Source organism: Amblyraja radiata, chromosome 15 (genome assembly GCF_010909765.2).
Source record: "Amblyraja radiata isolate CabotCenter1 chromosome 15, sAmbRad1.1.pri, whole genome shotgun sequence".
NCBI lineage: Eukaryota > Metazoa > Chordata > Chondrichthyes > Rajiformes > Rajidae > Amblyraja > Amblyraja radiata.
In genome coordinates, this window is record NC_045970.1 from 36,122,857 (window position 1) to 36,150,765 (window position 27,909).

Sequence of the window (27,909 nt, forward strand, 5' to 3'; positions counted from 1 at the left end):
ATCTAAGTTTGTGAAATTTTATATCATTAATTCTTATTTTTAGTTCTGTTTTGCACTAGGAATTTTAAATGTATTCATCGTGTGTGCAAGCTGAGGGAAATAAATTAAAACCAGCATATGAGTTTGGCAATATTTTAATCTTGATGTTCTGTATGAGGCTCATGGCATTCTAACTTTTTATTTTTGAAGCAGGATATATGTGTGTTTTTGATTCTTCGGCAATAAACTGCTAGATTGAGCAAGATATTGCAATGAATTTGTTGAGAATTTTGTTTTTTTTAATCCCTTGTTCTTGAAAAATGTAGTTTTTAATCCCAAAATGAATATATTTGCATACACTAATATCGCTGTCCATTACTATTTATCTGTTTTTAAGGGATGGTAATGGTTCTATGTGTAGTTGGTTCTTATAGAAACTTACAAAATTCTTAAGGATTTGGACAGGCTAGATGCAGGAAGATTGCTCCCGATGTTGGGGAAGTCCAGGACAAGGGGTCACAGCTTAAGGATAAGGGGGAAATCCTTTAAAACCGAGATGAGAAGAACTTTTTTCACACAGAGAGTGGTGAATCTCTGGAACTCTCTGCCACAGAGGGTAGTCGAGGCCAGTTCATTGGCTATATTTAAGAGGGAGTTAGATGTGGCCCTTGTGGCTAAGGGGATCAGAGGGTATGGAGAGAAGGCAGGTACGGGATACTGAGTTGGATGATCAGCCATGATCATATTGAATGGCGGTGCAGGCTCGAAGGGCCGAATGGCCTACTCCTGCACCTAATTTCTATGTTTCTATGTTAATATAATTTTTATTCCTTCAGTGACTAGGTGATCATTATTGATATTATTGTTCCATGCAAAGGATTATAATGTTCCCAATTGGCTTGTTCCACTTAAACTTATTCTTGCCTCTTCCTCTTCCCAACCCCACTTAATCCCAGGACTCCCCACAAAATGGTTATGTGGCCTAAGTGAGTAAACTTTGCACTCTTCTTTTCCTTCAGCCTTTTTTCAATTGTATCAGTCGAATATTTTTTTCATCTTATGCCTAATAATGAACCTACCTTTTTGACTTGCTTTCACTTTTAGTTTAGTTAAGAGAAATAGCGTGGAAACTGGCCATTTAGTCCACCGAGTCTGCGCCAACCATCGATCACCCATACACTAGTTCTATCCTACACACTAAGGACAATTTACAAAAGCCAATTAACCCACAAACCTTCACGGCTTTGGAATGTTGGAGCACCTGGAGAAAACCAATGCGGTCACAGGGTGCACATTAAAAACTCCGTACAAACAGCACCCGTAGTCAGAATCGAACCTGGGTCTCTAGCGCTGTAAGGCAGCAAGTCTACCGCTGCGCCACGGTGTGCTATGATGCTGGCCTATCCTGTCTTGCATCTGATGCAGCTCGCTTTATTTCTAAACTCTATGGTATCTACCAACTTGATCCATAATCTACTCAAATCTGATGTATAATGAACATTTTCGCTGTCTTGTGAAATTGTAACTTATTTAGAATACAATTCCATAGGTTGCAACTTTGAGCACAAATTTTGAAAATGAATTGTTGCACAAAAATGATAGGCAACCACCACCTCAGCCGGTTGCGCGTGTGCCGAAAGACACCGTGGCGGGCGGCCCGACAGAAGGCGGTGAGGTGGCTGCCGGTTCCAATCTCCGGTCCTGGTGGCCGTTCGCAGCCGAACTACTTCCCTGCCCGGCCACAATGCGGTGGCTCCGCGCCCGGAGTGCCGCGGCAGCGGTGAGAGTGAGTTGCTGGCAGACTCTCCACATGCTCTGAAAGGAACTCTACCCCCTTCCCCCAGTGGTGCTGTCCTTTTACAGCCGCTTTCCATCAGCTGCCAGCAATGAGGGATAGACTTGGCTATCCCTCAGTACAGCAACATCGTTCTTTATGTTGCTGTACTGAGGGATAGACAAGTCTATCTTTCTTAGCTAACAACCTAACTTCAGCCTCCGAGACGCAGGTAAAATGTTGTGCCTTATTTTTGGGTAACAAATAGCGTCTTCATTGCCGGGAAATACGGTAACAAAGAAGAATTAACTAATTCAAGATGAAGCACATGTCCCGAAAGAGCCACACTCGATGCTCTTATAATTTTGTCCAGATTAAAGGAGGTGCCGGACCATCAGTTGTTGGAAAATACAATATATTTGAACTGTTATGCTTTTTGCTCATTGGAACACACATAGAACATGTACAACTCTTTGGCCCAGCAGCAGCCTATCTGCCTGCACATGATCCATGTCCCTCTATTATCTATCTGTTTATATGCATGTCTAAATACCTCTTAAATGTTGCTCCCTGCATCTGCCACCCACTGGCAGTGAATTACAAGTACCTACTACTCTTTGATGGATTAAAAAAAATCCTTGCATGTTTCCTTTAAATTTCCCCCACTCCTATAAAATCTTGCGTTTTCCCACTCTGGTGGAAAAAGAGACTGACTATCAACATTATCTAGAAAAAATGAATTCCAAGTTTTGTTCAACTTCTCATTATAGCTAATACACTCCAATCTAGGCAACATCTTTGTGAACCTTTCTTGCATCCTCTCAAAGCCTCCACAACATTCCTATATTTGTTGGCTAGATGTAAATGAAAATAATTTATTGAGTGAATTATTAACAATTATTCATTGGCTGATTTATATTTTTACTGAATGTTTTCTGGTTTGATTGATTAACTTGCTTTGAAAGTCAGAGAACAAATGAACACATTTGCAGTAGATTCCTGAAAAGTGCTTGTTTTGATTTGACAAACTTTGAGAACTAAGGATTTTGATATCTAATAAATTTTGGAAGCATTTCAGTGATCAAATTTCATCAGGTTTAATCATTAATGTAAAATTAAATCATTATCTTTGTTCGTATAACATTTCCTAATAATTAATCTAATAATTAGTGTAAGGAAGAATGGGCAGTCTCTTTCAATTCAGGATTAGGATGAGCCTGGATACAGCTCGAAGCTGGATACAGCTCCATAGCCTTCGGTGGCACCGAAGGCTATGGAGGCCATGTCATTGCATATTTTTAAGGCAGATATAGATAGATTCTTGATTAGTCAGGGGTTAAGGGGAGAATGCTGGAAAATGGGGTTAAGAGGGAAAGATAGATCAGGCATGATTGAATGGCGGAGTAGACTATGGGCCGAATGGCCTATTTCTGATCCTATCACATATGAACTTATGAACATATATTTCTAATATCACCAGGATTAGCATAATGCACATATCTTAAGTATATGGAGAATAGCATTATGATAGTACTGTATTTGCAAGTATTTTGAGTGCAAGCAAATGGGTTTGGCTATATGCGAGATGCAAAAAAACTGCAGATTCTGGAATTGTAAGCAAAAAAATGAACTGGAGGAAATCAGCTGATTAGAAAGCATCAGATTTGGCTACACCTATTTTGATATGGTGTAACAGAAGAAATTATCTTACAGTACTTATCAGAACTAGTTTTCAGTCGTACAAATGCAAGTATGTCCGGGACAAGAATACATGTACCAAGAGTTTTGGATTTTCTGACAGATTTGATGCAGGATGCAGCCCGCAGACTATTTGCTCTTCAAACCTCATTGCTGGTGAGGTTTAATGGTGAGTAATTTCAACATGCAGGTAGACTGGGAAAATCAGGTTGGTACTCGACCCCAAGAAAGGGACTTTGTAGAGTGCCTTCTTGATGGATCCTTAGAACAGCTTGTATTGGAGCCGACCAGGGAGAAGGCAATTCTGTATTTAGTGTTATGTAATGAACTGGATTTGATAAATGAGCCATTAGGAGGCGTTATGGTCAGGTTTAATCTACAATTGGAGAGGGAGAAGGGTAGATCGGAGGTGTCAGTGTTGCAGTTGAATAAAGGGGACTATGGGGCCATGAGGGAGGAGCTGGCCAAAGTTGACTGGAAAGGTACACTAGTAGGGATGACAGTGGAACAAAAATGGCAGGTATTTTTAGGAATAATACAGAAGGTGCAGGATCAGTTCATTCCTAGGAGGAAGAAAGATTCCAAGGGGAGAAAAGGACGACCATGGCTGACAAGGGACGTCAGTGACAGTATAAAAATTAAAGCGAAGAAGTACAACGTAGCAAAGATGAGCGGGAAACAAGAGGATTGGGTAATGTTTAAAGAACAACAGAAGATAACCAAAAAGACAATACAGGAAGAAAAGATGAGTTACGAAGGTAAGCTAGCCAAGAATATAAAGCAGAATAGTAAAAGCTTCTTTAGGTATGTGAAGAGGAAACATAGAAACATTGAAAATAGGTGCAGGAGGAGGCCATTCAGCACTTAGAGCTAGCATCGCTATTCATTGTGATCATGGCTGATCGTACCCTATCAATAACCCGTGCCTGCCTTCTCCCCATATCCCTTGACTCCACTAGCCCTAGAGCTCTATCTAACTCTCTCTTAAATCCATCCAGTGACTTGGCCTCCACTACCCTCTGTGGCAGGGAATTCCATAAATTCACAACTCTCTGGGTGAAAAAGTTTTTTCTCACCTCAGTCTTAAATGACCTCCCCTTTATTCTAAGACTGTGACCCCTGGTTCTGGACTCGCCCAACAATGGGAACATTTTCCTGCAAGATCATAGTTAACAAGAGGTAAATAGAAACAATAGTTAAGACCAAAGTTGGACCCTTGAAGACCGAAAAAGATGAATTTATTATGGGGAACAAGGAAATGGCAGATGAATTGAACAGGTACTTTGGATGCGTCTTCACTAAGGAGGACACAAACAATCTTCTTGATATAGTAGTGGCCAGTGGATCTGGGGTGACAGAGGAACTGAAGGAAATCCACATTAGGCAGGAAATGGTGTTGGATGCTCCTATCTCTCCAGGGACTAACTTTACTGTACCTTTTTACTGTTGTGACTTTTTTAAATTGCTGTTTTTTTTTTGTTTTTTTTCCTCCCACAAATATGCAATATGTGTTTCTGTTCCATTCTGTCTTGTAGTTTTTTTGCACAATCCGCAAGCATTGCCACTTTTCATTTCACTGCACATCTCGTATGTGTATGTTACGAATAAACTTGACTTTGACTTTGGATTGACTGATGGAAGGCTGATAAATCCCCAGGGCCTGTTGGTCTGCATCCCAGAGTACTTAAGGAAGTGGCTCTAGAAACTGTGGATGCATTGGTGATAATTTTCCAATGTTCTATAGACTCAGGATCAGTTCCTGTGAATTGGAGGGTAGCTGATGTCATCCCACTTTTTAAGAAAGGCGGGAGAGAGAAAACAGGAAATTATAGACCATTTAGCCTGACATCGGTGGTTGGGAAGATGCTGGAGTCGATTATAAAAGGTGAGATAGCCGAACATTTGGATAGCAGTAACAGGATCGGTCTGAGTCAGCATGGATTTACGAAGGGGAAATCATGCTTGACTAATCTTCTGGAATTTTTTCAAGATGTAACTAGGAAAATGGACAAGGGAGAGCCAGTGGATGTAGTGTACCTGGACTTTCAGAAAGCATTTGATAAGGTCCCACATAGGAGATTAGTGGGCAAAATTAGGGCACGTGGTATTGGGGGTAGAGTGCTGACATGGATAGAGAAGTGGTTGGCAGACAGGAAACAAAGAGTAGGGATTAACGGGTCCCTTTCAGAATGGCAGGCAGTGACTAGTGGGGTACCGCAAGGCTCGGTGCTGGGACCGCAGCTATTTACAATATACATCAATGATTTGGATGAAGGGATTCAAAGTAACATTAGCAAATTTGCAGATGACACAAAGCTGGGTGGCAGTGTGAACTGTTAGGAGGATGCTATGAGAATGCAGGGTGACTTGGACAGGTTGGGGAAGTGGGCAGATGCATGGCAGATGAAGTTTAATGCGGATAAACGTGAGGTTATCCACTTTGGTAGCAAAAACAGGAAGGCAGATTACTATCTAAATGGCGTCAAGTTAGGAAAGGGGAAAGTACAACGGGATCTGGGGGTCCTTGTACATCAGTCTATGAAAGTAAGCAGGCAGGTACAGCAGGCAGTGAAGAAAGCGAATGGCATGTTGGCCTTTATAACAAGAGGAATTTAATATAGGAGCAAAGAGGTCCTTCTGCAGTTGTACAGAGCCCTAGTGTGACCACACCTGGAGTATTGTGTGTAGTTTTGGTCCCCTAATTTGAGGAAGGACATTCTTGCTATTGAGGTAGTGCAGCGTAGGTTTACAAGGTTAATTCCCGGGATGGTGGGTCTGTCATATGCTGAGAGAATGGAGCAGCTGGGCTTGTACACTCTGGAGTTTATAAGGATGAGAGGATATCTCTGTGAAACATATAAGATTGTTAAGGGTTTGGACACGCTAGAGGCAGGAAACATGTTCCCAATGTTGGGGGAGTCCAGAGCCAGGGGCCACAGTTCAAGAATAAGGAGTAAGCCATTTAGAACGGAGACGAGGAAACACTTTTTCTCACAGAGAGTGGTGAGTCTGTGGAATTCTCTGCCTCAGAGGGCGGTGGAGGCAGATTTTCTGGATGCTTTCTAGATAGGGCTCTTAAAAATAGCGGAGTCGGGATATGGGGAGAAGGCAGGAACGGGTTACTGATTGGTGATGATCAGCCATGATCACATTGAATGGTGGTGCTGGCTCGAAGGGCCTACTCCTGCACCTATTGTCTATTGTCTATTGAGTCTTAATGGTACGATGGTCATCAAGATGGATCTTTGATATTTGGTCCAAAGAAGTTGGGGCAATAACGGGTTGCGGACAGTGAGCATTATACAGCCTATAATGTCAAATAATTTAGTTTTCAAGTTCACAAGGGAGAATATTTTTTTTAAATAGCATTTTAGCCCCTCAAAGATCAGCCCCATAAATTTATAATTGGTGTGAAAATAGAGCTGGAAAAATAAATTAGTTATCTTATTAAGAGGGTGACATAATACTTGGCAATATCTTACCCAAAAACAGTGATGGAATGTTATATTCTTGCATGTTATTACTGTGTAAATTGACTAAAAAGTTTAGATGGTTAACTGAGACACCCGAGTTTTGGAGTCAGCAGGAATGTGCTGTTTATATTATGCTGGCACATTATTGCTTTGAATAAATGTCATTTTGTTTTCAGCAGCTTTGTTCTTAAACGCTCCCTGGATTTGCACATGAATTTGGTGCTTGTATTATTACAGAAATATTAAGGCTGTATCAAACTGCATTGGGAATCTTATTTAATGACTAAATAACTCTGAAGTAATTTTGAATTGGTTGACATCCTTCCTAATTTGGTTTATAATCGTCTCATGTATGCAGATACAGTGGAAATCTTTCATTGTCAGATATCCAATGCAATCATACTATGCGTGGGTACAATCTAGCCAAAGAGAAGTACAACTGTAGTGCAAGGAGAAAGATATTATAGTGCAGAATATTGCGTTACAGCATTACAGCGACCGAAAAAGTGCATATAACACAGAAATGCGCAGGCAGCAATGACGAAGGTTAGGATGCAATTTGATGGTTGCCCATATTAAGATACATTAAGCTGGACGTAGCTGTGATCGTTCTCCCCACCCTCCAAATACACCTGAGATGTATGCAGAAGGCAATGTGAGCTGACATGCTGTAACAGCAAGGCATGGCAGGACATCCTTGGAGACTAGGTCTCGGCCAGCATATTCCCAGCACACGCTTTGGTGAAGCCTGGTCTGTTGTTAAACTTGTTAAGACGTTGAAACATTTTTTTAAAGTCTCCAATGTTCAGACACACTTAAAAACTATTGATTTTCTTAAATAAAAATAGTTTAACTACACAGAGATAATAAAGCACATTATAATAAGCTAATAAAAATAAATTGTCTTTTTCTCTTGATCTCCACACCATGAATTCTTGCATGATTGGGCTCTGCATTGGACACCATGTAATTCAATGTTACAATCAAGTGAAGGGTGTTCTGGCATGTATCACTCAGATGTAGTGAATTTAGTGGACCTGAGCAGGTCTGTGAATTAAACTGGGAGTGATTGAATCACCACAAATCACTTTATAATGTTGCTATAATGCATAGGTACTTCATGCAGTGATTTTTACAAAAGATTAAGACTTCTTTTGTTGTTCAGATTTACAGGAGTGGAAGGACCAAGTGGCTTTGGGTTTGAACTGACTTTCCGGTTAAGACGAGAAACTGGGGAAACTGCACCTCCAACGTGGCCAGCTGAACTGATGCAGGGTTTGGCCAGATATGTATTCCAGTCAGGTAAATTCTCATAGTTGTTCATATATAAATAATCAATGTGGAAAGTAGGTCACACCTTCACTTCTGACAAGCTTTGGAGAACCTATTGCAGGATAATGGGCTTAGATTTATTATTGTCACCTATACCAAGGAACAGTGAAAAACTTTGTTTAACAAGTTATCTAATCAGATCAGATAATACTATATATAAATACAATCGTTAAACTTGAGTGCTATGGGTAGAGCAAAGGGTATGATACAATAGTATTTTATTTATCCCAGGAGGGAAATTGGTCTGCCAACAGTCATAAAACACACCAAGATACATGAAACATGAAATTAAAGATGCAGAATGGAGTTCTCTTCATTGTAGCGAATCTGATGTATAATGCCCTGAATAATCTCAAATCCCAAATCATAAATCATAAAATCCACTCATAATTTTATAGTGTAGCAGTTTTATAATGTAGGAAATGTGATAACATGTTTGTGTATATAAAAGTCACAACAAATAATGTGATTATGAATAGGAAGCAGCACAGAGAAGTGGAGTAAATGCTACCTGACTCAGTGTTCATCCATTAATGTATTTGTCCTATATCTAATTTTTCCCTTTCCCCTGACTCTCAGTCTCGACCCAAAATGTCAACTATTCCTTTTCTTCAGAGATGCTGCCTGACCCGCTGAGTTATTCCAACTTTATGTGTCTGCCAAGTGTTTTCAATATTTTCTTTCATTTTATGGATTTCTAATATATACAGTTTATTGGTTCTGTTCATGGTGGTGTCAATTGAGAATTAAATATGGACCAGAAAGCTTATGATCATTCCTAAGATAATACCACAGTTTAATTTCTTAACCAGAAGATTTCACCTCTGACAATACAACACATGCGCAGAATTGCACCATTGTAAGATGACATTACAGTGCTTTGAAATGGTACTTAAAATATTGTGTGAAGAAAGGAACTGCAGATGCTGGTTTATACAGAAGATACTGTAGTGCTGAAGTAACTCAGCTGGTAAGGCAACATCTCTGGAGAAAACGAATGTGTGACGTTTCGGGTCGGAATCCTTCGTCAGACTGTTAAAACAGAAAGTAAAATATTGTGCTATTTCTGAACTGCTGTTCTGGGATGTTCCGTACGGTTCAGTTTATAAAGGAGAAAGCATTAATGCTGGATGAGAAATTATAAATTTGGAATCTTCACGTTAATCTAACACTCTAACATCGGGAGCCTGGGAGCTCCAAACCGGCGCGGCCTTGTCGGCTTCGGAAGCCGCGGTCCCCAGTCAGGAAGCGGCCGTTCCAGGTGGCCCAGCCGCTGAGAGGACTCTCCCGACGCCGGGGCAACACCACCCGGTGAGAACGGCCAGCAACATCGGGCCTCCGTAGAGGCAATAGCGGAGGCCTCAATAGGCCTGACTTTGGGTGAACTGGGGATGGGGACTGGACATTGTGCCTTCCCCCACAGTGATAACCATTGTGTGGGGATGATTTTTTTGTGTGTCAGTAAACATGTTAGTCTGTGTCCAAGATGGCTGTCGGAAGGGAGAGTGGACGCTGGCGCGCTTTAGCTGCCGCTGCTCTCTCTTCACATTGTGGTTTTGATTTTTTGTCTTTGGATTGAATTCTGTTTTTAATTTGTGTTTTGGTGATGTCTTTATTATTTTTTTTATTTTTTTTTCCGATTATATGTTTTATTATTCTTGTTAATCTCTGTAAGGTGTCCTTGAGATTTTTGAAAGGCGCCCAAAAATAAAATTTATTATTATTATTATTATTAATCTCTGTAAATGTAAGGGGCTCAGCCAAGCCCCTTACTCAGCACCATGACTGAATGACTTGATCATGTTGGGATTCTTAGCAGAATAGCAAATTACTTTGTTAAATTGAATGCTATGCAGAATGTTTTAATTTCTATTTAATTATTTTCATTTAAAATTATTGAAGGTAATTCTGACAGTTTTTGGTGTTTCTGAAGACTTAAGACAATTTAAAATTATTTCAGAACCTTGATAAGAGTAACATGATGCATTGATAATGTGCACAGTAGAAAAATAAGAGTCGCAAAATATTTTTGACGTAAATACCGACCGCCTTGATGAGGGACATAGCCATCCCTTAGCTTTCTGATGATTTTGGTAACTTCAAAGGTTGCGAACCTTCAGTTGTTGCTGCATTTCCATCCAACGGGTAGTTACAGTACTCTCCATAATGTTTGGGACAAAGACACATAATTTATTTATTTGCCTCTTGTACTCCACAATTTGAGATTTGGAATAGCAAAAATCACATGTGGTTAAAGAGCACATTGCCAGATTTTATTAAAGGACATTTTTATACATTTTGATTTCACCAGGTAGAAATTACAGCTGTGTTTATACATAGTCCCTCCATTTCAGGGCACCATAATGTTTGGGACACATGGCTTCACAGGTGTTTGTAATTGCTCAGGTGTGTTTAATTGCCTCCTTAATGTAGGTATAAGAGAGCTCTCAGCACCTAATCTTTCCTCCAGTCTTTCCACCACCTTTGGAAACTTTTATTGCTGATAATCAACATGGGGACCAAAGTTGTGCAAATGAAAGTCAAAGAAGCCATTATGAGACTGAGAAACAAGAATAAAACTGTTATAGACATCCGCCAAACGTTAGGCTTGCCAAAATCAACTGTTTGGAACATCATTAAGAAGAAAGAGAGCACTGGTGAGCTTACTAATCGCAAAGGGACTGGCAAGCCAAGGAAGACCTCCACAGCTGATGACAGAAGAATTCTCTCTGTAATAAAGAAAAATCCCCAAACACCTGTCCGACAAATCAGAAACACTCTTCAGGAGTCAGGTGTGGATTTGTCAATGATCACTGTCCGCAGAACACTTCAGGAACAGAAATATAGAGGCTACACTGCAAGATGCAAACCACTGGTTAGCCGCAAAAATGGGATGGCCAGGTTACAGTTTGCCAAGAAGTACTTAAAAGAGCAACGACAGTTCTGGAAAAAGGGTCTTGTGGACAGATGAGACGAAGATTAACATATCAGACTGATGGCAAGAGCAAAGTATGAAGGAGAGAAAGAACTGCCCAAGATGCAAAGCATACCACCTCATCTGTGAAACACAGTGGTGGGGGTGTTATGGCCTGGGCATGGACGGCTGCTGAAGGTACCTGCTCACTTATCTTCGATACAACTGCTGATGGTAGTAGCACAATGAATTCTGAAGTGTATACACACATCCTATCTGCTCGTTCAAACAAATGCCTCAAAATTCATTGGCCGGCGGTTCATTCTACAGCAAGTCAATTATCAAAAACATACTGCTAAAGCAACAAAGGAATTTTTCAAAGCAAAAAAATGGTCAATTCTTGAGTGGCCATGTCAATAAACCGATCTGAACCCAATTGAGCATGCCTTTTATATGCTGAAGAGAAAACTGAAGGGGGCTATCTCTTCCCCCCCCCCCCCCCCCCCCAAAAAATAGCAAAAGCTAAAGATGGCTGCAATATTGGCCTGGCAGAGCATCACCAGAGAAGACACCCAGCAACTGGTGATGTCCATGAATCGCAGACTTCAAGCCGTCATTGCATGCAAAGGATATGCAACAAAATACTAAACATGACTACTTTCATTTTCATGACATTGCTGTGTCCCAAACATTATGGTGCCCTGAAATGGGGCGACTATGTATAAACACAGCTGTAATTTCTACATGGTGAAACCAAAATGTATAAAAATGGCCTTAATTAAAATCTGACAATGTGCACTTTAACACATGTGATTTTTTTTTTTGACGATTACAAATCTCAAATTGTGGAGTACAGTGGCAAATAAATAAATTATGCGTTTTTGTCCCAAACATTATGGAGGGAACTGTAGGTCTGTTATGGGGAATCTGTGATTTACATCGAGTAGTTTGATACTTTGTTTGCCTGATGAAAGTTATAAACTTCATGCCAACTCCAGAGAGCATGCTAAGTATGTCTGTGATCACTCTAACAAACTACAAAGCCGTATACCTTCCTCCCAGTTGTACTTATCCTCTTCTGCAAGAGTAGCAGAAGACCAGTAAAGAACAGACAATGCTTTAGTAAACTTCGGTCAAAATTTATAGCTGCTGTATTATTAATGAGTCCTTCAGGCACTTCTGAGCACTGAGGAGCATCTGGTGGATATATTCACACTCTTGCAGGAAAGTGAGATTTTGAACACTGACTTTGCTCCATTTCATTCAATTTGGCCTTCTGATGCTCCATGGTTCTTTCAGTCTTCAGTCTTGAAAGCTTATTTTGTGTTCAAACATCAAGTTACCAGGTGGCAAGGTGGCTTTTTCTACAAAGGTTTCTCTGTGTACAGCTTATGGCTCCCCTCTCTTGAATGACAAAAATATTATGATGCCTCCGTTTACCTGGAGCTTAAAGACCTTCCAATATGCTGAGGACACAATGATCTTGATCACCACTTAAATTAACTTTTATTATTTCACATATTTTATCATACCAAATAAAACCAAAGTAGTTCATGATACCCAGGAGGCTATTTAGTCCATATTATTTGTGCTGGTATCTTTCCACAGAAATCCATCATAACATACCTCCTTTTTAGTTTTGTATTGTTTATGTTCTCCTGAGGCTTGTATCGTCTTTCCTCTGTTTATATCATTCAGATATAGAACTTTTTGTTACCTTATAAAATGATCTAGTGTGGCAAAGCACTTTGAACTCCAGCATACTACCTAGAAATTAAACCCTTTCTCCATGACGTAGTGAAGAGACATTTGGTTTTCATATTCCACTCCAGAAACCTAGCTCAAAATCTGGGTTGAAACTCAACCGAATGGGCAATGCATGCTGAAAAAATCTACTTTTAAGATGTTGACACTGAACATTTTGTGGTAGTTGCAAAAGATCCCATGTTACAAGTAAGCTTGTGTATTGTCCAAATGTTTATCACCCAATTAACTTGCTAAATACCAAGGAAAATAATAATCGATTTTAGTATTGTGCTTGAACTTTGCCACTTCAGACATTGCAACAATTTAAAAATAACTATTTGACTGAAAAGTATTTGGGATGATCTTAGGTTTCCATGGTGTCATATAAATACAATTGCTTTTGTCTTTTCTTTTCTTCTATTGCATTAATTTTGGCTTTCTTCTACTGGCATCTTGTTTGACTCATCCTTTGTGTTTTCCATCATTGGATTTACTGTCAATTGATTTAGATTTCCACTGGCAAGATATTGGAGTGTGGAGTATCCAGGGATTTGTAATAAACAAGGACGGAACTGCTTGTCGCATTGCTTAACATATGGCTTGTTAATGCATTATTGCTGGCCATCAAGACTTGAACTAACCAATTAATTAATCAGTTGTATATTTATTTATTTTTTGACATTGCTAATTGATCCAGTGTCTTCCTTCTGACAGTCAAATTCTGCATACAATCAAAAAATATATTGGATGCATCAGACCTGTGTTCAGGTTTGATCAAAAAAGACAGAAAGTGCTGGAGTAATTCAGCAGGTCAGACAGCATCTCTGGAGAACATGGATAGGTGACGTTCTAGATCGGGACACATCTTCAGACTTGAGTCTGCTCTGGTAAGACTCTAGTCTGAAGAAAGGTCCTGATCCAAAACATTGCCTATCCATGTTTTCCTGAGATGCTGCCTGACCAGCTGAGTTATTCCAGCATTTGTCTTTTTTTGTAAATCAGCATCTGCAGTTCCTTGTGTGTTCAGGTTTGATCAGTTTCTTCGCAGTATATATCTGAAGACAAATCATCTAATGTCAGTCATTATTTGCTAATTAATATGTCTACTGGAATTGGTGGGCAAAAATAAAAAAATGTATTGCATTTACCAAAACAGTTGCTTTACAATTGGTTTGATTGTGGAAAATTTGGCATAATTGTGATTCCTTTGCAAGACAGGATCAGTCATTGTATAACCAAGTTTAAAATACGCCATCCACATAGTTATGCCAGAAAGACCGGAGCCAGGAATGAACATCATGGTTTTACATTTCATGCATGTGATTTTTTACATGCTGTTTGTTCTTATTTTGCTTTTGAAGTAGCTGTTTTTAGGCTGATTTAGAGTGTGAGGCATTGGTGGAGTATTCATAATTCTTTTGATGGACTGGTGTAAAGACAATTATTGGTATTTGTATGCAAACTGGCAGCAATTCTGCAGCTTCAAGAATGCAATTCCATGTTGTTTAGTACCATGGTACTCAACTTTCTTTCAGTCATCGTATGTTGTAGGCACTGAAGACTGATTAAAGTCATTAATATTAATTAGGTGTAGCTACAACCGTGATATTAAAAAGCATCCTTTGCCTCTTTTATTGCAAGTATTCTATCAAGCCGAGTTTTTGAAAAATGATCTTGTACAGTAGATGTTTTATATATGGGCATCTTATGTCACCTCTTGATGACACAAAATTCAACATTACCTTCACTGTGTCAGCACAACCTTTGGACAATTAAGGCAGAGGGTATTTGAAGAGCAATATTTGAAACCAGACACAGACATCACATGTTTAGGAAGGAACTGCAGATGCTGGTTTAAACCAAAGATAGACAAAAAAAAGCTGGAGTAACTCAGTGGGTCAAATAGCATTTCTGGAGAAAAGGAATAGGTGATGTTTCGGGTCGAGACCCTTCTTCAGAACATCACCTGTTGGGCGTTAGTGATCCCTGCTTTCCTGTATGCTACTAAGACAAGGTTACAGTAACCATAAAACACTGGAAATATCGCACCAAGATTATCATCATTGACGTAAAATCTTCCTAATTCACTGAAGGAATAGGCAAACCAATGTTAATGGCATCTCAGGCCAACAAATCCAGCATTAAGGTCCCAGTTACACTCAGTCAGTCAGCCAGCCACCAGCCGAGGTAATTTGTTTGCCAACTTCTAACTGCTGAAGTGGATGCACTATTGTGAGCTGTGTCATACGAAGAGATTGCCAGGCGGACAGGAGAAAGGTATCGAGGAAGTGTTGTGGCCTGTGATCACTCGCATTCCCATTGGAGCATTCCTGATGGAACTGAGGTTCTCAATTCTATGCAAAAACCGAAAGAGTGTGGAAGCTTCTGCAATTCCCTGTGAAAGCAAGCCACCCTTTCCAGAAGGACGTCTCAGAAGAAGACATCATAGTCATATCAAAATAGGAAAATCCTAGCTGATCTGTCTGGTGAGTGTCAATAAAGAGAGACGAATGAAGGTGGTCGTGAAAAATATGTGCTGGAACTGTGAAATGCGGAACACAGTGGCCGTGGGAAATCTAAAATAAACAAAGCATGCTGGGAATATTTGTTTGATCGGGTGGCCTCTGGAGAGGAAGAAGAATCAATGTTACAGGTAGACGATCTTGCATCATACTGGGTAATTCTAACAGTATTTAGATATAGCCATCCCTTTTGCTCTCTCCCCGGCTCTGCAGTTTGAGACACGCTTGTTTCATCACTGCTCTAGTTCTGATCATACATCATTGACCTGAAATGTTATTTCTTTCTCTCTTGGCAAAGTTGTTCACTGAATCACAGTACTCATGACATTAATAAAGCAATACCAATCTGCTGCCTGACCAGTTGTTTATTTCCAGTATTGTGTCTTTTTATGATGTCACTATGCAATATTTAAAGGTCATTTTGACCCAATACAGGCAAGCATTGTACTTTTATAATGTGTCTAATTCATAACCGTATTGCATTTGTCAGTTCACCCTGGGGTAAATTGCACAACCATGTCGCCTGTGAACAAAACTACATCACCTATGCTAATTTTGGGATTTGCCTTTTAAGGTATCTGTGCAGAAATCCTGACTTTGCTGTCAGTTTCATGGTAGTTGGTAGGAAATGTTATTATCCACAACAGCGACATCTAGACTTATTTTTTAAACTGGGGCATCACAATTACTATGATTCCTCACAGGGTTCAATGAATGTACTGCTCGTGTGCAATATTACAGCGGTACATAAAATGAATGGTGACACACTCCTCTGGTTGATAATGGATGATGAACTTTGCATTGGCTGAAACAGCAATCCATATGTGCATAGAATCATGAAAAATGTCCTTGACCCAGATGCACCAAAACCACCTTCAATATTTTAAAGTAAATACAGAAAAGGAGTACATTTTTGACTCTTTTCTAAAAAGCAATAACTGAGCTGCAAACCTTCTAAATCAAGCCTTATGCACGTGCAGTCATTCTTACTGATAATAATCTGAAATTAAAAATTCCCTGGTAATCCATTGTTCAGATTTTAGGAACAACACCAGATTCAAGGAATCGAAGCAGAAAAGCAAGATTGTATAGTATTGTTCAGTGTGTTTTATAAATTACTGAGCTTTTGTTTTTACATTCTGTGTCTGCAATTGAACATTTTGTACTGTGCTATAAAATGCCTGATTTAAGCACCATCTGATAGTTGGAACCTGTTTAAAATATAAACTCCCTATTAAAAATAAAAAATATATATGCCTGGCTATAACATTAAAAAACTTTTTTTTAAATTGCATTGTTGACATTAATCAAATTTAAGGAAGATACTCCCAACTACCAAGAGCGAACCCACTGCTAGGCATTGAGATGGATTTGTATTCTCACCTTGCAGTTCACTCCAGTGCCGTTCATATAGAGTAACCCCCTTCAATAATTCAAAAATTATCATCAACCAGAATAGGAGCTACATCAACCAACAGCCAGGTAAAGATGGACATTCTGCAATAATTAATTTAATTTCTGATTGCTTGAAGCAACTCTACCAGCTCTGACTTAAACGCTGAAAAGCATTTGCAATGATGCTTGAAGTTTTTAATACTATTGACAAAAGAATTTGGTGGACACCACAGCATACAATGGGATATTCTCTGCCCTCATTACTAGTGCATTTTTGGTTACTGTATGCATGATCTGCAGAATGGAGTTCTGCAAAAGTCAGTTTTAAATTGTACTAGACTAAGTGGGACCCGTTGGGTCCCTGGCACACGGGAGGCCTGGTTCTCCAACGCAACCCGTTCCCCAATGCAATATTCCACCACTCACCCGTTCCCCCAATGCAACCCGTCCACCCCCCCAACGCAATATTGCACCACTCACGCAAAGCCCCCAACTGCGCAGGCAAGGCTCATTTCCCCTCATCCCCCAGCACTCCCTCGCCCTCCTCTTCACCCTCCCTCTTCTTTCCCCTCTCCTCCCTCACCTCTCCCTCCCTCTCCTTTCCCCTACCCTCAGTCGCTTCCTCCCTATCTCCATAACACCTCTCCCCTCCCTACCTCCTCCTATCCCTCTATCCCCCACTCCTCAACTCCCCCTCCCTCTATTCCCCACTACCCCCCTCCTCTCCCTCTATTCCTCCTCCTCCCCCACTCTGCTCACCTCGCCCACTTTCCCCCTCCCCTCCCTACTCCTTCCTCTCCCACAATCCCCCCCACACTCCCTCCTCACCTTCCCAGGATCTTTCCCCTCTCTTCCTCCCTTCCCCAATCCCTCCTTCACCTCTCCCTCCCTCTCCTTTCCCCTACACTCAGTCACTCCCTCCCTCCATCCATAAAAAGCAGCATCTGCAGTTCCTTCATGAGCTGGTGGAGAAGAGCTCCTCCGAGAAGGCCGTGAGGGCGAGTTACCGCAATGGCGGTGGAGGAGGAAATGGACCCGGGCGGAAGGGGTAGACGGGACCGCCATTTCCGCAGAGGGCATGCAAGGGAGAGTGGTGAGTGATGAGGGAGAAGGGACCATGGCCTCCACTGGGCCTCCACTGAACCCGCGGTGGTGGGGGAGACGATAGACAAGTTACTGTGAGGACGGGAGAGAGGAGTTTGAGTGAGGCAGGACAGGCCATGTGGGGCAGGAAGGGGCGTCACCATCCCAGCAGTGGCATTGACTGACAAGAGACCAATCTACGTGGCGCTCACTGAAGGTATCTGCGCACGCACGTTTTTTAAGATTTTTAAACCACGATAACTTTTACAATATATCACCGATCGGAACGAAACTTGTTGCACTCGCAGCACAGGAGAACGGTGAGTAACCTGGCGAAAAATCATAGCACTATCGCGTGCCGTTGTTGCGCAAATAGAAAAACCCCGCAAACCAGAAGAGTACAAGATCAGAGTTTTAGTTATGTATGGATAGATAGATAGATATCCTCAGCAGTACAAATGGTACTCATTGTTAACTATTTTTAAAAATGACGGCATTATTGCTACCTGGGAGGAGTCTGTTGCCTTGTTTCCTAAATAGATGGAAGATTAATTTAAGAGCTGTTTATGTATGCGCTTAATTGATACAGGATGCAAGCATCCACATTTACCTGCCACACTTCATCCTGTTTCTCCTCTCACCCAGCTTTCTTCCCACCCACCCCCCTCCGCCCCACAATCAGTCTGAATGAGGGTCCCGACCTGAAACGTCACCTATCCATGTTCTCCAGAGATGCTGTCTGACCCGCTGAGTTAGCACTTTGACCTTTCATGCAGATTTGAAATTATTTATTCAGTTTGTAGTGCATTAAAGCTTGTTTGTTTTCTGGCTTTCAGTCTTATTATTGAAGATTTGATAAGCTTTAATGCAATTCCATCTCTGCATTGAATCTGGCCTGCAAAGATTCAAATTCTTATGGAAATCATTTCCAGGCTTTGTTAGAATTAAATTGTTTAATGTTTAACCAACAGTTAGTGGGAGCAGGTTTTCAATTTGGCTTTAAATCAGAAAAAGAAATGCAAAGAGGACAGCATTGTAATGTTGTTGTGTTTCATTTGCTCCTTTTCTTACTGAGTATTTTTAGCCTCAGACTATTATCATAGATCCCCGTGTCCCCATTGTGCCAAAATTTTCCGTATCAGGATCCTAATAAATAAATGCCAAGAACAGAAATCCTCAATTCTCTCCTTAACTTTTTTTCCAAGGAAGTGTTTATAGTTTTATTTCCAAATCAAGGTCCAGAGATGAATGATGTCGTACCTGTTTTACAAATTGTGTTCCAATAACTCCAGTTCAGTTCAAAATGATTTGAACTTTTAAACTCTCAGCTTGTCCACAAACTGCTGTTTGTATAAATTTCACTGTTTAAAATTACGAATGCATTGTAGATGAACAAAAATGTAGTCAGTTGAACAACAAATCATTAAGATATAATTACTTTATAAAGCAAGTAGCAAAATGTATACATTTTGGTTTAAAAGATGCTGCATATAAAGCAACTAGCTTTGATAATTGTCTTCCAGTAACGGCCTCATAACGTGATTAATCATTTTACTTTCTCTCCTGTTATGTCGGGCGTGTAAAAATATATCTTGAACCTTGAACCCATTATGAGAACCCTGCCTCATTTATCTTTTGCCTTCATAGATGCTGCTTCATACACTGGTTCTTGTAGCATCGGTTTTTTGTTCTAGATCCCAGCATTTGCAGTCTCTTTAAATTTTGCTAAAGAGTTTGTTACTGGGTTTGGGGAAAATATATATTTTAAGCTCTCTTGAATTACGTACAATTTCAGTAAATGTGTCTTTAACCATATTATGCTTAATCAACTATGAATAATTAATCAACTAGGAAAGGAGGAAAGAACATAAGACTTTATTGCCATCCATCACATGATGTTTATGTCAAGTTTTTAATGTAGTGTGTCTTGTTGCTTTTTTGGTATGACTGGCTAACCAAATTCCTTGTATGTTGCAAAACATACGTGGCTAATACATTACGATTATGATTAGGATTATGATTAATAATAGAAAATAATACATAATTTGAACTTTTGTGGTCTCTTTGTCACTAAACAGAAAACACACTATGCAGTGGTGACCATGTCTCTTGGCACAGCCCATTGGACAACAGTGAATCCCGCATCCAACATATGTTATTGACAGAAGACCCACAGCTACAATCTGTGCGAACCCCCTTTGGAACAGTTGCATTCCTCCAGGTATGACTGCACAACATTTGTCACAATCTTTTTGCCTGTGCTGGAGGTTGGCGATGGTGATGTGGAACTTGAAATCAAAATTGGCTATGAGTTATTCAAATATCAAAGTATATCTTTTTAAGATTTATTTTCAATGCTATTGTCGTGCTTTGTAGTTGCACTACAAACATTTATTTGGACGTGGCAAGTTCTGACAAAGGATTCGTGATTTTAATTACTAACGATATTTCTCTTTTCACAGATGTTACCTGACCTACTGAATGTTTTCAGCATTTTGTTTTCATTTCAGACTTGAAGATTTTTGGATTATTTTTATTTGATTTTGAAGTTGCAACCAGTGAAGTATTTTGTTTGAGACTAATTATGCCAAAACTGAAAATTTATAAAATCTGACACAAGCTTCCGTATTGATTTCAAGAAGGGTCTCTACCTTGTCCATGTTCTCCAGAGATGCTGCCCGACTTGCTGAGTTACTCCATTTTGCTCTTGTACCACTGTGCCCAGTTGCTAGGTTCCAACATTGAGTATATTCTGGAGCTTTGAGACTACAGATCCTGGAATCCTGAGCAAAAAGCTGAGGGCCTCAAGAGTCTTGGAGTAGGGTCCCAACCCAATATGTCGTCTGTCGATTTCCCTTCACAGATGCTGCCTGACCCACTGAGTTCTTGCAGAAATTAGTTTTTTTGAGTAAATTCTATTGGCTATGAATCTGTGAAAGTTAATATAACATTGGATGTTTAATAGGGAGTGAACATGAGCTAGTTGGAGTTAAGACTGACGTGGATTATTTGTTTTGGTTCTGTGTGGATTTTTTTGTTGGTTATTTGATCATTGAAACTGAGTTATGTTGAAATGCTAATACATAGCACCACAGAGTGGTAGGATGTGGCTTTACATCTGAGACTGTTAATGCAATGAAGCAATACTGCTGAAGTGTGTTTGGTGGGCAGTGGAAGCTAGAGTGCTTATTTCTTAATGTGCCCAGGTACAGACAATGTATACATTTGCATCTTAAATAGAACAATTGAGATTTATTTCCAGTTTATTTTATTGGTATGCTTTCAGAGGTTTTCTTTGTTGAAAATAACCTTCTGGATGTTATTAGATTTCATTTAAAATCATTAAGGTAATTTTAATATATTGAAAATTTCCTTTGAATTTTTAAGTAAGGGGGAAATAATTGGGATAGCAATACTTGAGGCGTGATTATGGTGTGTTCAAAACTGTTGGAACAATGCTAGCCTAAATAATGAGGACATAGCTCCATCTGCTGTTTGGAGTTATGTCTAAATTGTGAATCATTTTTTATTGATGTGGCTTTTAAATTCTTGACTAGTGTTAAACGGATGTGATCACTTTTTTTGATCCCAACACCAGTCACATCTTCCTCTCCACACCCCTTTCTACTTTCCGCTGAGACCACTCTTTCCATGACTTCTCGTTTGCTCATCTCCCTTCAACTCCATATTATAACCATATAACCATATAACAATTACAGCACGGAAACAGGCCATCTCGGCCCTACAAGTCCATGCCGAACAATTATTTTCCCTTGGCCCCACCTGCCTGCACTCATACCATAACCCTCCATTCCCTTCTCATCCATATGCCTATCCAATTTATTTTTAAATGATACCAACGAACCTGCCTCTTCCACTGGAAGCTCATTCCACACCGCTACCACTCTCTGAGTAAAGAAGTTCCACCTCATGTTACCCCTAAACTTCTGTCCCTTAATTCTGAAGTCATGTCCTCTTGTTTGAATCTTCCCTATTCTCAAAGGGAAAAGCTTGTCCACATCAACTCTGTCTATCCCTCTCATCATTTTAAAGACCTCTATCAAGTCCCCCCTTACCCTTCTGCGCTCCAGAGAATAAAGACCTAACTTATTCAACCTTTCTCTGTAACTTAGTTGTTGAAACCCAGGCAACATTCTAGTAAATCTCCTCTGTACTCTCTCTATTTTGTTGACATCCTTCCTATAAATGTTGGACATTTAAATTTTGCTTTATGCTTTTCATTGCTTTGCAAATATTGCCTGGAATGTCCAATTGTTTGACTATTTCGATTTTTGTTGTTGTTATTTATTCCTATTTATGTCTTTACTTGTTCGGAACAAATAAACAAATCAAATAATTGGGCGACCAAAATTGTACACCATACTCCAGATTTGGTCTCACCAATGCCTTGTACAATTTTAACATTACATCCCAGCTTCTATACTCAATGCTCTGATTTATAAAGGCTAGCATACCAAAAGCTTTCTTTACCACCCTGTCTATATGAGATTCCACCTTCAAGGAACTATGCACGGTTATTCCCAGATCCCTCTGTTCAACTGTATTCTTCAATTCCCTACCATTTACCATGTACGTCCTATTTTGATTTGTCCTGCCAAGGTGTAGCACCTCACATTTATCAGCATTAAACTCCATCTGCCATCTTTCAGCCCATTCTTCCAAATGGCCTAAATCACTATGTAGCCTTTGGAAATCCTCTTCATTATCCACAACACCCCCTATCTTGGTATCATCTGCATACTTACTAATCCAATTTACCACACCTTTATCCAGATCATTGATGTACATGACAAACAACAAAGGACCCAACACAGATCCCTGAGGCACCCCACTAGTCACCTGCTTCCAACCCGACAAACAGCCATCCACCATTACCCTCTGGCGTCTCCCATTCAGCCACTGTTGAATCCATCTTGCTACTCCTGCATTTATACCCAACAGTTGAACCTTCTTAACTCCTCAGACACTTTCCCAGTAACAGCAGGAGCTCCATCTGCTCATCCCATCTTCCCTATTCCATGTTTCCCCCTCCTCCCCCAACTCAAATGCCAGTCTATCCCTCCTTAACTGGACCAACCTATCACTTGCCAGCTTTTGCCTTAACCCTTTTCTCCTCTTTCTACCAGCTACCTTCATCATTCTGAAGAAAGATCCTGCCCAGAAATGTCAATTTCCCTCCATAGATGCTGCCTGACCTGCTGAGTTCCTCCAGTACTGTTTTTTTGCTCAGCCATACCACATAATGGTCTAGTTAACCATGTCTGCTTTAAACGCATTAGCATCTTTCTTTAAATAAGGCAATCAATAAAATACTCTGGCTAATGTTCTTTATTATTGAAACATAACTGCCCTACTTTTGTATTCAGTTCCACTCACAATAAACGATAACTTTCTGTTGTCTTTCCAAATTACTTGCTGTACCTTGATAGTTGGAAGTGAAAAGGAGACAAAAGGGTGTCTGATAATAAAAGTAGAGGAGGAGTGACATCTAAAGCTGGAGGGAAGGTTATGGGTAGAAGGGATCAGAGGGGCTGGTAAAGAGCCCCATATTTCCCTTTTATCCCTCCCTCCAGTTTTACATTTCACTCCTCTTGCCTTATCTGACACCAGTTGTCTTTTCACCTCTAGTCTTTGTCACTTACCCTACCCATCTGCTAATCATCCTCCCTTCACATGTATTCACTTATCACTTACCAGACTTTCCCCTAATCCCTACCACACTTTGCCAGCTTTCTCCCCACTTGCTCCAATCAGGGTCTCAACCCTTCTAAACATCGTTTGTTCATTTCCCTCCACAGATGCTGCCTGATGCGCTGAGCTCCTCTAGCACTTTGTTAAAGGATTCTACTTCTTTCATTTATCATTGTTAGTAAAGATCAAACCATTAATGTTTCTGGTGGTGTCCACCTCAACACTTCTGGATATTGAATAGCATATCAGTCATTCTGATTTAAACATGTATTTTGTTGTTATTTAATATTCTTATGCAGTGAAATATGTGTCCTATTCATTTACTCGTTTTTTTTTTTTTAACACTTGCAATCCTTATTAGATTGTTGGAGTTTGTACAGAAGAACTTCAAGCAGCACAGCAGTGGAATGGTCAAGGAATCTTGGAGCTGCTCCGTACTGTTCCTGTGTAAGTGACATTGTTAAACTTGCATCCTATATGAAAATTATAGTTGAATAGCGTTGTGAAAAATGAAATGTTCGACAGACCTGTTTATAGATTTGTATGGCTATGTTGGGTCGGGGGAGAAAATGTTAATAAATATGCAGAAGGTTTGAGAGGGCATATGACTAAATATTTTGTATGCTTGTTGGGTCACTGATAATTATCTGAAAGCATTATTATACATGCAAAGCACATTTGGTTCCAGATTTTTATTTCAAATAATTATTATTTAACCATATAAACAGGGTAGCACAGTGGCACAGTTGGTGGAGCTGTTGCCTTACAGTGCCAAATACCCGCTTTTGATCTGGACCTTAGGTGCTGCCTGTGCGGAGTTTGCATGTTCTCTCTGTGACTGTGGGTCTCCTCCAGGTTCTCCAGTTTCTTCCCACACATGAAAGACATGCGGTGTTGAGGCTAAAATGTCCCTAGTGTGCAGGGAGTGGATACGAAAGTGCAATAGCATTGATCTTGTGTGAATGGGTGATCGATGGTCGGCAGGACTCGATGGGCCGAAGGGCATGTTTCCATTCTATATCCTTCAATCAATTCTGTGTTTGTCGTGTGCAGTAATTATATTCTTTTTATTTTCTATCGAGTTCAAAGTATTCCATCATCTAGAATAGAAAAAATAACTTAAAATAATACCTCCTTTCAATTGTATAAATTTTGTTCAGATTATCTCGCTTGAAGAGGTCTTTTGTGGCATATATAGTTTTAGATGACGACCATGTAGACCACATCGACACACAACCCTCATTAACAAACTGAGTCGCCTCATGGAAAAATTAATTCGAATTAGTCAGACAGGATCTCCCTTTAATAAAACCATGCAACGTATCCCCAATCATTCCTTCCTTCTCCAGATTTAACCTGGCCCTCAGGATATCTTCCATTAATTTCTCACCACTTTAGTTGCAGTTGCCGATCTGTAATTTGGTGACATCAATGCTGCCCTTCTTTGAATAAAGGAATCACATTATTTTCCCGTCACTGGCAGCTCTTCTGGAGTAAAAGGTTTGAAAATTTCTGTCAGAGCCCGAGCAATTTCTTCTCTTGCCTCCCAAAGAATGCTGGAAAACATTTCAGCACGCCTTGGGGATTTAACCACTTCTGAACCCACCAAGATATCTCATACCTTGAGGATGTGGAACACCTCATCCTGGGAGCAGATGCGGCATAGACGGAGGAATTGGGAGTAGGGGATGGAGTCCTTCCAGGAAGCAGGGTGGAAAGAAGTGTAGTCTAGATAGCCATGGGAGTCAGTGGATTTATAGTGGATGTCGGTCAGAAGTCTATCACCTGCGATGGAGATAGTGAGATCAAGAAATTATAGGGAAGTGTCGGAAATGGTCCAGGTGTATTTGAGTGCCGGATGGAAGTTAGTGGTGAAGCGAATGAAGTCAGTCAATTGTGTGTGGGTATAGGAGGTAGCACCAAAGCAATCGTCGATGTAGCGGAGGTAGAGGTCGGGGATGGGGCCCTGTACGCCTCGAACAAGGATTGTTCGACGTACCCGACAAAGAGGCAGGCATAGATCCCCCCATGCGCGTGCCCATAGCTACGCCTTGTATTTGGAGGATATGGGAGGAGTCAAACGAGAAGTTATTGAGGGTAAGGACCAACTCCGCTCAGCGGAGGAGAGTATCAGTGGATGGGTATAGGTTGATTCTCCGGTCGAGGAAGAACCGGAGGGCTTTGAGACCATCCTGGTGGGGGATGGAAGTGTAGAGTGACTGGACGTTCATGGTGAAGATGAGGGGATGGGGGCCTAGAGAATAGAATGCCCGGAAACGACGGAGAGTGTCTGAGGTGTCTTGAACATAGGTAGGGAGGTATTTAATCAGGGGGGGATTGGATGGAGTTGAGGTATGTGGAAATAAGTTCGGTAGGGCTTTTTGGAACACCTCATCCTGGGAGCAGATGCGGCGTATCGGAATTGTCCTCATTCTTCAGGGAACGGGGGTTCCCCTCCCCTACTATAGACTTCCATACCCCGTAACACTGCTCTCTCTCCCCATCCCCCCCACTCGTAACAAGGGCATAGTCCCCCTAGTCCTCACCTTTCACCCCACTAGTCGTCACATACAAGAAATAGTCCTCCGTCATTTTCGCCACCTCCAACGTGACCCCACCACTCACTCGCCACATCTTCCCATCTTTCCCCCCCCGTCTGCTTTCCGCAAAGACCGCTCCCTCCGTAACTCCCTGGTCAATTATTCCCTTCTCTCCCGCACCAACCCCTCCCCGGGCACTTTCCCTTGCAACCGCAAGAGATGCTACACTTGTCGCTTTAGCTCCCCCCTTGACTCCATTCAAGGACCCAAGCAGTCCTTCCAGGTGGACAGAGGTTCACCTGCATCTCTTCCAACTTCATCTATTGCATCCGCTGCTCTAGATGTCAGCTGATCTACATCGGTGAGACCAAGCGTAGGCTTGGCGATCGTTTCGCCGAACACCTCCACATTAACCAACCTGATCTCCCGGTGGCTCAGCACTTCAACTCCCCCTCCAATTCCGAATCCGACCTCTCTGTCCTGGGCCTCCTCCATGGCCAGAGTGAGCAACACTGGAAATTGGAGGAGCAGCACCTCGGTCAGTCTGCACCCTAGCGGCATAAACATTGAATTCTCCAATTTCCGGTAGCCCTTGCTGTCTCCTCCCCTTCTCAGCTCTCCCTCAGCCCTCGGGCTCCTCCTCTTCCTTTCACCTTTCTTCTCCCCGCCCCCCCCACATCAGCCTGAAGAAGGGTTTCGGCCCAAAACGTTTGCCTATTTCCTTCGCTCAATAGATGCTGCTGCACCCGCTGAGTTTCTCCAGCACATTTGTCTACCTAAGATATCTCATACCTTTCCCTTTTCAATTGTAATTTGTTGTAGAATTCCACTCTACCCTTCCTGAATTCTGCAGAAAATTATGTGCCGTAGAATTGATTAGGAGCATTATTTAAAAGATTTTGGTGGTTCCATCGTATTTTTGTTTATACTATTATCCTATCATAGTATAGACAAATTGGTAAATATAAAATGTCTCAGTGTGAAAAGTGCACGCTCTGTTATTGGACATGTTACAAATCAGATTCATTGTGGCATGCAGTTGACAAAGCTCAGTGATAGGTTGGTAGGGTTTTACAAATTGATTTTTAGAAGGAAATCTTTGTAGTTATATTAGTCTTTGCTATTTATTAATACAATCGTTTTTTTTGTCTGCTTTTGAGCGAAGCAATAAACATGAGATAAATATTCATTAAATATTCATTAAAAAAAGATTTATTGGGGTAGCTCTAAATTATTATCAATTATCTTACAGAGCAGGCGGCTCTTGGCTAATCACAGACATGCGAAGGGGAGAAACTATATTTGAATCTGATCCACATTTGCAGGTAACTTCATTTGTAGCTGCTCTGTTCTTCCTCACTACTGCTATACTTGATGGGTGAGAAAAATATGTGTGTGTAACTTCTTTAATTCAGTACCAATTTGTTGTACCTCACTTGCAAATGTGCAGCTTTCCTTTCTGTTTAAAGAAAATCAAGCAACAAGCTTTCCACAGTTTGCTCCTGGTTTGCAACCTCCTCATCCTAGCTGGTTCAACACAGTTGAGAAAGATCATGGGGAGATGTAGGAACTGATACATTTGCATTAACCATAAATTTCAAGTCAAGTTTATTGTCATACGCACAAGTATGGTGAGGTACAGGTACAATGAAAATCTTGCTTACATATTCTCAGACAAAACACAGAATCATTAATTATGCATAGTGCTGTCTGTGTACAATTTGATGTTTTCCCCAGATGC

The 27,909-nt window shown here is 40.7% G+C and overlaps 1 protein-coding gene across 2 annotated transcripts in view; it reads left to right on the plus strand.

Moving 5' to 3' along the window:
• Positions 1-27,909, plus strand: part of sufu (SUFU negative regulator of hedgehog signaling) — a 65,923-nt gene that overhangs the window by 12,765 nt on the left and 25,249 nt on the right. For both annotated transcript variants that reach the window (XM_033034033.1, XM_033034034.1), the window contains 4 exons: positions 8,090-8,226; positions 19,995-20,137; positions 23,990-24,075; positions 27,421-27,493. In XM_033034033.1, coding sequence (XP_032889924.1) covers positions 8,090-8,226; positions 19,995-20,137; positions 23,990-24,075; positions 27,421-27,493 — 439 coding nt within the window. The remainder of the gene's footprint in view (positions 1-8,089; positions 8,227-19,994; positions 20,138-23,989; positions 24,076-27,420; positions 27,494-27,909) is intronic.